This window comes from Macaca mulatta, chromosome 16 (assembly GCF_049350105.2).
Source record: "Macaca mulatta isolate MMU2019108-1 chromosome 16, T2T-MMU8v2.0, whole genome shotgun sequence".
Lineage (NCBI taxonomy): Eukaryota > Metazoa > Chordata > Mammalia > Primates > Cercopithecidae > Macaca > Macaca mulatta.
Window position 1 is genome coordinate 90,031,739 of NC_133421.1, and position 14,474 is coordinate 90,046,212.

Below are 14,474 nucleotides of genomic sequence, written 5' to 3' on the forward strand. Positions count from 1 at the left end.
GAGGTGGGGAGCACAGCACACTGTTTTAACTATGTTGTTCATCCGTTCAGGAACCAATGAGGAAATACTAGCAAATATTACAGAGGATGGCAAGAAGTTGATGGGTGCTGCTGACTCTGTGTTCACGAAAATTGCTGGTGACCTCCGAAATGGAACGATTTTAGTTGGACAACTGGAGCTGATTATAAAGCACAAGAATCAGTTTCTTGACATCTGGCAACTGAGTAAGCATCAAGTCGAGATACGCACTTCAGGCTCCTGAGGCATTAAGTAGCTTGAAGATACGTTTGTGTTTGCGTGTGCATTTTTGTAAAGGAGATGATCATCTTAGCCTTGATAATGAGTATCTCTTCTTGCTCGTAAGTTGATAGGAGTGGTTTATAATTCTCAAGAACATCACAGGAAAATGATAAAATAATGGCCATCTGGAAAAAGTGGCTATGCGCAAAACTGTCCTAGTCCTTGTCCTGGTGGCGGGGAAGGTGGGGCACATGCAAAGCGTTGCCATGGAAAATGGCATCTGTTTGCTGTACTGGGTTACTTTATTGTTGTTCTTGTTTTCCAGAGGAAAAAAGTGTTTCACCCCAGGATGACAAACGTACTATGGAGGAAGCACTGAATTGGAGAATGGAGGAACTGTTATTTCTAGAGAAAGAGAAAAGATGTGTTGATAGTCTCCTGAAGATGTGTGCGAATGTGAAACACCTAATACAAGGTGGTATTCCTAAGAAGTGAACAAAGTTGAGGGCTCTCAAAGGGTTAGAGGAGAACACAGTAAGAATGGATCGCAGTAGCAGACCTTTATTTTGGAGAGAATGCTTTAAAATTTTTTTTTTAAATTTGCATTTGCTGGGGGATCGCTTTCACCTCTTTTAGATTCTTCTTTTTGGTATTTATGTCCACATTTCCAAATAACATGCTTAAATGTCTCCTTGATTTTTCCGGCATCAGCATGAGCTGCTGACACCCGCTGCGGAAGATAAGGGCTTAGAGCCATGCATTTCTGGCCTGTGCCCTGCACACATCACCTTTCCACTTCCCGTTGCTCCCTGTTTTCTCACAGTGGAGTCGCATCATTGTTTAGGGTTAAATCATCAGGACCTATACGGATCAGAAGTGAACCACAAAAGAAACCGTGATCATTTTCCACGTTTTGCACAAACTCTCTGTTTTCCACAGAATTACATTTCCTGTCAAATGCCGTTTTCATCGTGTTAATGATATGCTGTTTTCATTGTATTCATTTCTAATTCATCCCAATCTCTGCCGAGTGTCTGAATTTCCTTGAAGATCACTGGTTTGACCTTTGAGAAGGAACCTGCAAACCCTGGGTTGCAGACGTAGGGTGGAGTCTCCCTCTACCTCCTAGGGAGCCTTTGCCTCTGGCCTGGGTTAGACGGGGTTCCCGCGACCCCGCCCCCCTCTCTCTCTTGCTTCCTCTGTTGGCAGAGCACACCCTCACTGGCTTCCTGAGCAAAGGGGGTGTAAGAGGTTAAACCCTCGAATCCTTGCGTGCCTAAAGATGTCCTCTTCCTAGGTCAGTCACTTGGTTAGGTCTAGAATTACAGACTGGAAGTCATTTTCCTTCTGAAGTTTCAATGTGCTGTGCCGTCACTGCCTCCACAGCATGGCTATGTATGGAGAAGCCCAATGCGGTGCCCATTACACATCCTTCGTATGTGACCTGTTTTCTCTTTCTTGAAGCTCTTGAACTCTTTCTGTTACTCATATTCTGAAATAATAACATGTCTTGGCCTGGATCTATGTTCCATGGAGGCGGGGCCTGTTGGCTCCCACCTGTAATCTCAGCACTTCGGCAGGCCAAGGCAGGAGGATTGCTTGAGCCCAGGAGTTTAAGACCAGTCTGGGCAACACAGCAAGATCCCATCTCTAAAAAAAAAAAAAAAAAAAAAAAAAAATTTAGCCAGACACAGTGGTGCATGCCTGTAGTCCCAACTACTTGGGAGGCTGAGGCAGGAGGATCATTTGAACCTGGGAGGTCAAGGCTGCAGTGAGCCGAAATCATGCCACTACACTCCAGCTTGAGTGACAGAATGGGACTGTATCCCCCAAAAATAAAATATTTTCAGTCCCCTCTATTGGGTATTAATAGGTAGGTCTTTCAAATCTAGACGTCAAAGTCCTTGAGTTCTGGGAAATTCCCTTGAATGATTTAATTTTTTCTTCTCTTGCTGGAATTCCTGTTGATTGGATACAGGACCTCCTGGATGGTCATCTAACTGTCATCATTTTTCTCTCCAGTTTTCCACCGGTTTTTCGCTCTGGTCTTGAGAGATTTATTCAGAACCAAACTTTCTGCTAACATTTTCGTGTCAGCTTTCCTGTATATATATTTAATGTAAAGGAATTCTTTTTCTCAGAATGATCCTTTTTAAATTCTATCCTGTTCTTGTTCACGGTGCAGTATCTTCCCTGCTGGGTTATTCACAGTTTTGTTTTGGAGGTTTTGCTTTTCCTTGCATCATGTGCTGCTTCCTCCAGGTTCCTTTCACTTGTTGATTTATTTTGATTTTCCTCCTAGGTCTGGACATTCTTGTTTGTCTGTGTTTAAGAGAAAGCCCTCAAAAGTGGGGTGGCCCTCTGCGGGGTGCTGCCGTGGGGTGCCGTGGTTCAGCCTGGAAGTTGGCCTGTCTCCTGAGGTCTTCTGTCTCCTGTCTGGAGGATGTGGGCCTGGCTGCCAGGTTTCCGGGAGTCGAGAGAGAAGCGGGCTGGCGGGCCTCGGCATCCTACGTGCAGTCCTCCTATGGCCTGTGTTCTCAGTGTGGTTCTCTGCCACCTCCCTCTGTCCCCTGTGCTTCACGCCCCCTCCTCCTTCCCCCTGAGTTTGGATAATTCATGTCTTCTGTTAGTTTCCTGAGAAAGGGGATGTGTCTAGAAATGCCCTTTTTTCTGACATATATCTGTGGCCTCCAGTCCACACGCCCCTCTGCATTATCTTTTCTAGAAAATAAAGCATCTGTTGGCTGCTGGGGTGAAGGAGGGGGTCCACCTGCTGTGTCAGGGCATTGGGGTGACAGTGTGCTGGATGGACCACGTCTTTTTTTTTCTTTTTTGAGACACAGTCTTGCCCTGTTGTCCAGGCTGGAGTACAGTGGTGCAGTCTCGGCTCACTGCAACCTCCGCTTCCTGGGTTCAAGTGGTTCTTGTGTCTCAGCCTCCCTAGTAGCTGGGATTACAGGCATCCACCACCACGTCCGGTTAATTTTTTGTATTTTTAGTGGAGATAGGATTTTGCCATGTTGGCCAGGCTGGTCTCGAACTCCTGACCTCAAGTGATCCACCCGCCTCAGCCTCCCAAAGTGCTGGGATTACAGGCGTGAGCCACTGTGCCCGGCCTGGACCGTGTCTTAAACAGACTTTGAACCCAGTCTTCCTTATTTCATCACCACCTCCCAGTTTGCAGTGACCTGCACAACGTGTGTCTGCTTTTTGGGAATCCTGTGACATAAAACGCTCAGCTCTCAGCACTGCCCACTGTGGCCCCAGGACTCCATGCTGTCAGGCCTCATATGTCATTTACCATGGGTGCAGCTCGTTCTCAGCTTCTAAAATTCTGTTCCTGTTATCCTGTTCACTATTCCTCCTCCTGTCCTTGTCAGTTTATGACTTTTTATTTTTTTCTGAGACGGAGTCTCACTCTGTCACCCAGGCTGGAGTGCTGTGGCGCAATCTCGGCTCACTACAACCTCCGCCTCCCAGGTTCAAGTGATTCTCCTGCCTCGGCCTCCTGAGTAGCTGGGATTACAGGTGTACTCCACCACACCTGGCTAATTTTTGTATTTTTAGTAGAGACTGGGTTTCGCCATGTTGGCTAGGCTGGTCATGAACTCCTGACCTCAGCTGATCCTCCTGCCTCAGCGTCCCAACATGCTGGGATTACAGGTGTCAGCCACTGCGCCCAACTAGTTTATGACTTTTTAAATACAATTTATATTCTGTCATCGGAGTGGGGTTTGGCAAAGAGAGTAAATAGATGCGTGTTTTCACATGGCCATCTTTACCCAGAAGTTATGATGCTTTCTTTATCATGAATATTGGTTAACAAGGCCAAGCCGGGAGGGGAAGACCTGTGAACTCTTCCCAAGAAAGAAATCCTAGCAGCTGTGTGCTCTTGAGTTCACGCAGAGAAGTGAGGAGAGTAAGTCTTAGGAAGGCGAAATCAAATGGAATCATGATTAGAGCTTTGACTTCTGACATTTTCTTTTGGTTTCTAAAGTGGACTTTGGAGAACTTGCAACAAGACACTCACAAGACCTCAGCAGTAAAAGATTAAACGAAGCCGTGACGGTGAGACTGCCCACCTCCTCAAACTCACAGAGGGAAACGCATTACCACCTGAGCTCCCAGGTCCGAGAAATGGCTGGAAAGATCGACTTGCTCAGAGACAGCCACATCTTCCAGATCTTTTGGCGGAAAGCCGCAGAGCCACTGAGTGAGCCTCGGGAAGAACAGGAAGCCGCAGAGTTGCTGAGCGAGCCCGAAGAAGAATCAGAAAAGCACATCCTTAAGCTTGAAGAGGTGTACGACTATTTGTATCAGCCTTCTTACAGAAAGTTCATTAAACTGTACCAGGATCTAAAGTCAGGAGAGGTCACCCTTGCAGAGATTGATGTCATCTTCAAGGACTTTGTGAATAAATACACGGACCTGGCTTCAGAACTTAAGATCATGTGCACTGTGGACCACCAGGGCCAACGTGATTGGATCAAGGAGCGAGTCGAACAGATCAAGGAATACCATCACCTGCACCAGGCCGTCCACGCAGCCAAGGTCATCTTGCAGGTCAAAGAGAGCTTGGGACTGACCGGTGACTTCAGTGTTCTCAACACTTTACTAAATTTTGTAAGTTATTTGCTAGGGACTGTGGGGGTTGAGAGGAGCATCCTGCCTCAGGCTCTTCAGGAAGCTTGGGCTTTGTGGCTTTGAAAAGCGGGGTGGATGACTTAGAGCTTCCGTCAGGGGTTCCTGTGTGTGTGGTACTTGAGGCCTGAATATCCCAAGGGCTTTGTTTTTACCTTTGTTTATAAATAAATTCCCTACCTTAGCCAGAGTGAGTTTTCTTGGGTCAGTATGAAGATCGAGAACTCAGGAAAGGGCAACATTCCTCTTTTCATAACCAGGCATTTGTAAAGGGTCATAGGCTCTCTTCAGGTTACAGAAGCCAAAAAGAAAACCACTTTGTCAACGGCCCAGCTGCATCTCCCAGTTCCACCCAAAAGCCGTAAATCAGTTGTTTCTGTTAGAGTCTTATAAGAGGTGAGTCTTTTGCTTTATTTTTTATTTTTTTTTATTTTTTGAGACAGAGTCTTGCTTTGTCCCCCAGGCTGGAGTGCAGTGGCGCGATCTCAGCTCACTGCAAGCTCTGCCTCCTGGGTTCACGCCATTCTCCTGCCTCTGCCTCCTGAGTAGCTGGGACCACAGGCGCCCGCCATCTCGCCAGGCTAATTTTTTTGGTATTTTTTTTTTAGTAGAGACGGGGTTTCACCGTGTTAGCCAGGATGGTCTCGATCTCCTGACCTCGTGATCCGCCCGCCTCGGCCTCCCAAAGTGCTGGGATTACAGGCGTGAGCCACTGCGCCCGGCTGAGTCTTTTGCTGTTTGTGTTTTTAGGTAGAATGAGATAACGATTAGAATTTAGCATAAAAGCTGGAAATCACAGCCAGGCACAGTGGCTCACGCCTGTAATCCAGCACTTTGGGAGGCTGAGGTGGGCAGATCACCTGAGGTCAGGAGTTTGAGACCAGCCTGACCAACATGGTGAAACCCCGTCTCTACTAAAAATACAAAAATTAGCCAGGCGTGGTGTCAGGCGCCTGTAATCTCAGCTACACGGGAGGCTGAGGCAGGAAAATCACTTGAACCGGGGAGGCAGAGGTTGCAGTGAGCCGAGATAGTGCCATTGTACTCCAGCCTGGACGACAGAGCGAGACTCCATCTCAAAAAAAAAAAAAAAAATCTGGATTCACACCCATTTACACTTGAACCCTAGTGCATGTCCTTGAGGAAGCAGCTTCTCTGGGCCTTTACTGATAAAGCAGAAAAAGCAACAGTAGTTACCTGGCGGGGTTATGTGAGGAACTGATTTTACAGTCCACATAAAATGCTAAGTGGAATGTCAGGTTCCCAGGAATCACAGTTACTCTTGATCAGGGAGAAACAGCCGTGGGGGTTAGATCATCCAATTCAAGGGTAAGAGCTCGGTGTGCCTGTTGTCATAGCAGTGGCAAGTCTAGGCATTGAGGGAGGGTGGGGCTGCTGCGATGGTCGGTGCTTGCAGCTCACAGATTCTGGGGTTCTGGTTCATGAGTTCCAGTCCACAGTAGAGCTTTTTCTTGCAGACTGATGACTTTGACAATTTTGGCCATGAAACCCTGGACCAAATCAACCAGGAGCTCATCCAGGCCAAAAAGCTGCTCCAGGACATCAGCGAGGCCCGGTGCGAGGGGCTGAAGGCTCTGTCCCTGAGGAAGGAGTTCATCCGCTGGGTCCGGGAGGCTCTTGGAGGTAAAATCAGCCTTTGGGGTTGCCTGGAAGTCTGGAGAAAGTTTTCAGATGGCGCACTGTGTGGCGTTCCTAAACTCTTCGGCAATATCTCCCTTTGGCCAAGGGCTATGTGAAGGCTAGAAAGACATTGCCTGCATGTTTTAGGGAGATGGGCATTGCTCACAGAGTTCACATCGGTACAGTATCTCCTTGTGCTGGTGTAAAAGCCACTCACTTTGCCACACCCCGCCACTTCGGATGCTGTAAATGACTCAGGTTCCTTTTCCTTAAAATCTTGCCCCCCTTCAGCTTTTTCTTCCAGTAGATTTTTTACTGGAGGACAAGGGGAGCTCTTGCCCACAGAGAGTTGTTTTTTTTTTTTTTTTTTTTTTTGAGACGGAGTCTCGCTGTGTCCTCCAGGCTGGAGTGCAGTGGCATGATCTTGGCTCACTGCAACCTCTGCCTCCCAGGTTCACACCATTCTCCTGACTCAGCCTCCTGAGTAGCTGGGACTACAGGCACTCGCCATCACGCCCAGCTAATTTTTTGTATTTTTAGTACAGACAGGGTTTCACTGTGTTAGCCAGGATGGTCTTGATGATCTGACCTTGTGATCCGCCTGCCTCGGCCTCCCAAAGTGCTGGGATTATGGATATGAGGCACTGCGCCCGGCCCTTTTTTTTTTTTTTTGAGACGGAGTTTCGCTCTTGTTGCCCACACTGGAGTTCAGTGGTGTGATCTCGGCTCACTGCAACCTCCACCTCCTGGATTCAAGCGATTTTCCTGTCTCAGCCTCCTGAGTAGCTGGGGTTACAGGCGCCCGCCACAACACCCAGCTAATTTTTTGTATTTTTAGTAGAGATGGGGTCTCACCATGTTGGCGAGGCTGATCTCAAACTCCTGACCTCAGGTGATCCACCCATCTTGGCCTCCCAAAGTGCAGGTGTGAGCAAGTACAGCTGTGAGCCACCACTCCCAGCCCCACAGATTTTTCTCACAACCTCTCCATCGAGGCTGTGCATTTCTTGGCAGCCTCTTCAGTTCTGTGGCTTAGATGTTGGCGGAGGAGAGAGGAAGAGGCAGAGGAGGCAGGAGGGGCACAGGCAGCAGTGCAGGTGTGCTGGGGGGTCTGGGGGCCACCACCTGCTGGATCGCAGGCTCTGGCTCTCTTGGGAGAGCTCCCGCTTTCAACGGTGGACTCTTTGGTCCACGCTGATACACATCCTTTGATGAGTGATTTATCCGAGGGGAATGATCTGAGTGTTTCGTAGTTAATTGTGAACATGTTATTTACAGCTGAGCCTTGGTTTCTTTTTGTTTAAATGGTACTGTTGTGTGGATTGAAGGAAACAGGGTACACAAAAGCGCAGTACAGTGCCTGGGACACCGAAGTTACTGAGGAGCGGCGAGAGATTGTTTAGTGGTATTAACAAACACGATAGGCTGGGCGTGGTGGCTCACACCTGTAATCCCAGCACTTTGGGAGGCCAAGGCGGGTGGATCACCTGAGGTCAGGAGTTGGAGACCAGCCCAACCAACACGGCGAAACCCTGTCTCTACTAAAAATACAAAAAATTAGCCAGGCGTGGTGGTGGACGCCTGTAATCCCAGCTACACGGGAGGCTGAGGCGGGAAAATCACTTGAACCTGGAAGGCGGAGGTTGCAGTGAGCTGAGATCGTGTCACTACACTCAGCCTGGGTGACAGAGCGAGACTCTGTCTCAAAAAAAAAAAAAAACACTACAAAAGGTGAGGTGTTCTGGACTCTTACTGAAAGCAGAAAGTGGACAGAACCTTACAAATGTATGAAATATCCATTTCAGCTTCAGTAAGGATTACTGCCCAAGACCGAGTCTTGTGCCATCACGGAATAGTCCCACGCTGACCTCCCCTCTTCTCTCCCCCAGGCATCAACGAGCTGAAGGTGTTTGTGGACCTGGCCTCCATCTCAGCGGGGGAGAATGACATTGACGTGGACCGGGTGGCCTGTTTCCATGACGCCGTGCAGGGCTACGCATCCCTGCTGTTTAAGCTGGACCCCAGGGTGGGCTTCGATGCATTCATGAAGCATCTGAAAGAGCTGTGGAAGGCTCTGGACAATGACCAGTACCTGCCCAGGAAACTGGTGAGTCGTCTTCTGGCTCTAATGCAGATTACATTGAATACAGCGTGGCTTAGCAACATTAGGGGAGTGACTGCAAACGGTGGTACACCTGTGTGGTAGGTTTGTACACAGCCATTTTCAATGATATTTGAAAAGCTGTTCTTCCTAAATGGAAATTCACCATCTTGTTACTTAGAAAGCAGGATACAAAATGACATGACACATAGTAATCTCTAAGGTGCAAAACACACATGGAAAAAAGACAGAAAGGAAATATGCTGAAATGTTGCCAGGAGTTTTCTCTGAATGGTTGTAATTGTCATTTTATTCTGTTACTTTTTGTTATTTTCTATAATTGATATAATATTTTATCAGAAAAAAGTAAGCATTTACAATTAGCCCGGCGTGGTGGTGTGTGCCTGTAATCCCAGCTACTCTGGAGGCTCCGCCTCCCGAGTTGCTTGAACTCGGGAGGCAGAGATAGCAGTGAGCTGAGATCGCATCACTGCACTCCAGCGTGAGCGACAAAGTGAGACTCTGTCTCAAAAAACAAGAAAAGGAAAGAAAAAAGTAAACATTTAAATTTAAGTAAACTTCCTGTAGCAGGGTCTGAATTGACTTATGCAGCTTAACTAGATACCATATCTAGGTATGCTCTGCATGTGGGTGGAGGAAGAAGTGACATATGGAAGGGCAGGTAAAGCTATGTTCATGTTTCTGCTAGAAACTCAGGAGAGTTTCCAAACAAAACCCTCTGTTGTCATTTTTCCTGAACTCCTCTTACTGTACTTGGGGGCCACAGAAGGACACTGAGGACTTGGGACTCCCACAGCCATTGCTTCCAGCGTCACTCCCTGAGGGTTCTCTGCACTGGGGACCTGGCAGAATGATGGCGTCTGGTGGAGAGGCAGACGGGCAGCTGCTCATTCCCTTCTACTCCTCCACAAATATAAGCCAAGTGCCCCCACGTGCCAGCCGGGACACCAGGCACTAGAGGAAATGTGGGTGAACAGCGAGTACAAAGCAGCACTGAGTGACACATCACGTTGTCAGGGTGGCACCGCACCTGGTCCAGCCGGGGCGCTGGGTGGGCGACTGCGTCCTGAGCCCTGCGGAAGCGTGGGGAGAAGGCTGTGCAGCGAGGCAGAGGCGGGAGGCCGACCGTAGGAGGGAGAAGGGCAAGATGCTCTCTCCAACTGTGGCCCGTGTTCTCTCCTTTTGTCCCCACAGTGTGACTCTGCCAGGAACCTGGAGTGGCTGAAGACTGTGAAGGAGAGTCATGGGTCTGTGGAACTCTCATCCCTGACCCTGGCCACGGCCATCAACCAGAGAGGCATGTATGTGATCCACGCACCCAAAGGTGGCCAAAAGGTGAGCGGTCCCCACCCCTCGGTGCAGCTGCCGCCTGTCTGCGGGCTGCTGCCAGTCCAGGGCCTCTGCCCCCAGGAAAGCGACTTCTCGCCTGTGCTCTTCGCAGATTTCCCCAGACACGGTTCTGCACTTGGTCCTTCCTGGGATCCCTGGCAGCCACGAGGAGCCACGGGAGTACTGTTTAGAGGAGCTGAAGGAGCTTTTGAACAAGTTGATGCTGATGTCTGGCAAGAAGGATCATAACAACACGGAAGTGGAGAGGTTTTCAGAGGTGAGGGCGCATCTTTGCAGCGGCGCTAAGCTGGTGGCGTCATCTCATCCGTGGGGGCTGGGTACCCCCAAGAACACGGAAAGGGTTTGACTTGGGATTTGCCTGGTAAGAAGGGCTCTGCTCTTAGGCCCATGGAGAGGAGAGCTGGCACATTTGCAGGGTGCATGGAACTCCAGTCTGTGGCCCCAGAGAGAGGTCTTAAGGCGGGCGGGCCCCTGGGTTAGTCCCTCCTTACGACCTGCAGGATGAACACTGCAAGCTGGCAGCCTGTCCACTGCGCTGAGAAGGAAGTCGGTCACCCAGCAGATAGCCCTTAGAAAGACACTTGAATTGCCTCTCTCACTCTGTAAATCGGCAAGAATCCAAATAACTAAGATTTAGATGGACAGAACAGAAGTAATCATATGGAGAATGGTGTACTGGTTTACGTAACAGTCTCTCAATTTTATTATGGGTGCTTTCTTTAAAGTTGATTTGTACTTTACAAATGGTATCCTTTATCTCTGCCGGGTGCGGTGGCTCACACCTGTAATCCCAGCACTTTTGGCTCACACCTGTAATCCCAGCACTTTGGGAGGCCAAGGTGAGAGGATCATTTTAGCCCAGAAGTTCATGACCAGCCTGGGCAACATAGCGAGACCCTGTCTCAAAAAGTATGAAGTTTTTTTTTTCCCAATTAAGAAAAGATAATTAAAAAAAATTAAAACAGCCTGGGCACCATGGCTCACACCTGTAATCCCAGCACTTTTGGCTCACACCTGTAATCCCAGCACTTTGGGAGCCCGAGGCGGGCCTATCACTTGAGGTCAGGAGTTTGAGACCAGCCTGGCCCATATGGTGAAACCCCGTCTCTACCAAAAATACAAAAATGCATGGTGACAGGTGCCAGTAATCCCAGCTGCTCAGGAGACTGAGGCAGGAGAATGGCGTGAACCCGGGAGGCAGAGCAGCTTGCAGTGAGCCGAGATCACGCCATCGCACTCCAGCCTGGGCGACAGAGTGAGACTCCATCTTAATAAAAATAATAATTAGGCCGGGTGCGGTGGCTCACGCCTGTAATCACAGCACTTTGGGAGGCTGGGGTGGGCGGATCACGAGTTCAGGAGATCGAGACCATCTTGGCTAACACGGTGAAACCCCATCTCTACTAAAAATACAAAAAATTTAGCTGGGCGTGGTGGCGGGTGCCTGTGGTCCCAGCTACTTGGGAGGCTGAGGCAGGAGAATGGTGTGAACCCAGGAGGCGGAGCGGGCAGGGAGCCGAGATCGCGTCACTGCACTCCACTGGGCGACAGTGCGAGACTCCATCTCAAAAAAACAAAAATTAAAACAAATTAAAACAAATGATACCGTTTATCTCTACAATGACTCTTTTCCTCATAGAGAGCCATCTTCTCGGGTGGGTTGTGTAGATGAGGAGGGCGGCCTTGTGAGCGCAGATCATGCAGTGGGCCCGTGGACAGGGAGGCCTGTGTGCTGTTGCAGAGCAGCGTGTCGCCCTTTCACGTGGCTCTGTGAGCCAACCTCGTGGTTCTTCGTCTCCAGGTCTTCTGCAGCGTGCAGAGGCTCAGCCAGGCCTTCATCGACCTGCGCTCTGCTGGGAATATGCTGTTCAGGACCTGGACCGCCAAGGCCTACTGCTCCCCCAAGCAGGGTGTGTCCATCCGAATGAACTTTGGCTTGGAGCTGGTGACGGAGCTGGTGGAGGGTGGAGATGTCACTGAGCTGCTGGCAGCCCTCTGCAGGCAGATGGAACACTTCCTTGACAGCTGGAAGAAATTCGTGACCCAGAAGCGGACGGAGCACTTCTACCTGAACTTCTACACGGCAGAGCAGCTGGTTTCCCTGAGCACTGAGCTCAGGAAGCAGCCTCCCAGTGACGCCGCCCTAACGATGCTGTCCTTCATCAAAAGCAACTGCACCCTGATGGATGTCTTAAGGGCCTCTGTGGGGTGCGAGAGTGAGGCCGCCAGGTACCGTGTGAGGACAGTCACGGAAGAGCTCCCACTGATGCTCTTCTCGGAGTTCAGCCTGGCGGACAAGCTAAGGGTCATCATGGAGCAGTCCATGGAGTGCCTTCCTGCCTTCCTGCCCGACTGCCTCGACCTAGAGACCCTTGGCCGCTGTCTGGCTCACCTGGCGGGGATGGGTGGGTCTCCCGTGGAGCGGCATCTCCCGAGAGGTCTGCAAGTCGGCCAGCCCAACTTGGTTGTGTGTGGCCACTCGGAGGTGTTGCCAGCCGCCCTGGCTGTCTACATGCAAACCCCGAGCCAGCCCCTGCCCACCTACGATGAGGTGCTGCTCTGCACCCCGGCAACCACCTTTGAGGAGGTGGCACTGCTGCTGCGCCGCTGCCTGACCCCGGGCTCCCCGGGGCACAAGGTCTACAGCCTGCTGTTCGCAGATCAGCTGAGCTACGAGGTGGCGCGTCAAGCCGAGGAGCTCTTCCAGAAACTGTGCATGCAGCAGCACCGCGAAGACTACCAGCTCGTCATGGTCTGCGATGGGGACTGGGAGCATTGCTACCTCCCCTCTGCCTTCAGCCAGCACAAGGTCTTCGTCACCCCCCAGGCACCCCTCGAGGCCATCCAAGCCTACCTGGCAGATCACTACCGGGTCCCGAAGCAGACCCTGTCGGCGGCGGCCGTGTTCAAGGACCGCCTGTGTGTTGGGATCGTGGCCTCCGAGCGAGCAGGTGTTGGTAAGGAGAGCGGCAGGGTGGGCAGGTCCCGTCTCCCAGGGACTGCCTGGGGCCCTTCCCCCTCCAGCACATGAAGCCTGTCTGAGGGTGGAGAAACCGAGGCTCAGGGAGGGTGTGATTCATCTGTGGGTGTCAATCAGGGTCTGTGTCAGAACCAGGCACCCTGGTCACCTGGTCTCCCACAGTGGGCATTCCCTGGGCACCCCATTCCCTTCCTCCTCTCAGCAAACATCTCTGCAGTGTACTTTTTTTTTTTTTGAGATGGCGTCTTGCTCTGTCAGCAGGCTGGAGTGCAGTGGCGTGATCTCAGCTCACTGCAACCTCCGTTTTCTGGGTTCAAGTGATTACCCTGCTTCAGCCTCCTGAGTATCTAGGATTACAGGTGCCCACCACCATGCCTGGCTAATTTTTGCTTCTTTTTTTTTTTTGAGACAGAGTCTCACTCTGTCACCCAGGCTGGAGTACAGTGGCGTGATCTGCACCTCTCAGATTCAAGTGATTTTCTTGCCTCAGCCTCCCGAGTAGCTGGGACTACAGGCACACGCCAGTTCACCCAGCTAATTTTTTTATTTTTAGTAAATATGGGGCTTCACCGTGCTGGCCAGGATGGTCTCGATCTTTTGACCTCATGATCCGCCCTCCTCAGCCTCCCAAAGTGCTGGGATTACAGGCATGAGCCACCGTGCCCGGCCTAGTTTTTGTATTTTTAGTAGAGACAGGATTTTACCATGTTGGCTTGTCTGGTCTCAAACTCCTGACCTCAGGTGATCCACCCGCCTCAGCCTCCCAAAGTGCTGGGATTACAGGTGTGAGCCACTGCGCCCGGCCTGAAGTTTACTTCTTCTCCCCTTAAATGCCACTGGCCTCTTTGGGGTTGATGTTGGTCATGTGAGCGAGGAGGGTAGAACTGCTCTACTTGAAAAGAAAGCCGTGTCTCTTGACCCACCCTTCGTTTGCCATCTTGTTTCCCTTAAAAAGAAATAGTAGCTTCTGTTCTGTTGACTTTATCCTATCAGCAGTACCCCATCCTGTTGGGATGAACATCACTCTTCCCCTCCCTGATGAAACCTCTGCTTTTGCTGTGACTTTCATTAGCTAGTCATGTGACGCATAATGGAATTTCAGTCAACAGCAGACCACATATATGACCACAATCCCATAAAATTATAAAACTGTACTTTAAAAATTAGCCAGGCATGGTGGTGTGTGCTTGTGATCCCAGCTAGGGATCCCAGCTAGGAAGGCCGAGGCGGGAGGATCACTTGAGCCCAAGAGGTCGAGGCTGTGGTGAGCTGCAGTTGTGCTGCTGCACTCCAGCCTAGGCAACAGGGCAAGACCTTGGTCTTTTAAAAAAAAAAAGAAAGAAAGAACAAAAGATTATAATACCATATTTTTACTGTACCTTTTCTACATTTAGATGTTTTTATTTTTATTTTTGAGATGGAGTCTTACTCTGTCACTCAGGCTGGAGTGCGGTGGCATGATCTTGGCTCACTGTGGCCTTTGCCTCCTAGGTTCAAGTG

General features: G+C 50.2%; 1 protein-coding gene and 1 long non-coding RNA gene across 10 annotated transcripts in view; one reads left to right on the forward strand and one right to left on the reverse strand.

Moving 5' to 3' along the window:
• The window catches only part of RNF213 (ring finger protein 213), a 134,153-nt gene that overhangs the window by 66,996 nt on the left and 52,683 nt on the right, over positions 1-14,474 (forward strand). For all 9 annotated transcript variants that reach the window (XM_077973145.1, XM_028836895.2, XM_028836894.2 and 6 more), the window contains 8 exons: positions 51-224; positions 566-715; positions 4,238-4,863; positions 6,360-6,525; positions 8,412-8,629; positions 9,839-9,979; positions 10,086-10,250; positions 11,796-12,951. In XM_077973145.1, coding sequence (XP_077829271.1) covers positions 51-224; positions 566-715; positions 4,238-4,863; positions 6,360-6,525; positions 8,412-8,629; positions 9,839-9,979; positions 10,086-10,250; positions 11,796-12,951 — 2,796 coding nt within the window. The remainder of the gene's footprint in view (positions 1-50; positions 225-565; positions 716-4,237; positions 4,864-6,359; positions 6,526-8,411; positions 8,630-9,838; positions 9,980-10,085; positions 10,251-11,795; positions 12,952-14,474) is intronic.
• LOC144336050 (uncharacterized) lies at positions 2,049-10,956 on the reverse strand. Its single transcript, XR_013407450.1, has 2 exons — positions 10,777-10,956; positions 2,049-3,874 (listed from the first exon to the last, which is right to left on the reverse strand). It is a non-coding gene; the product is annotated as an uncharacterized LOC144336050 (long non-coding RNA).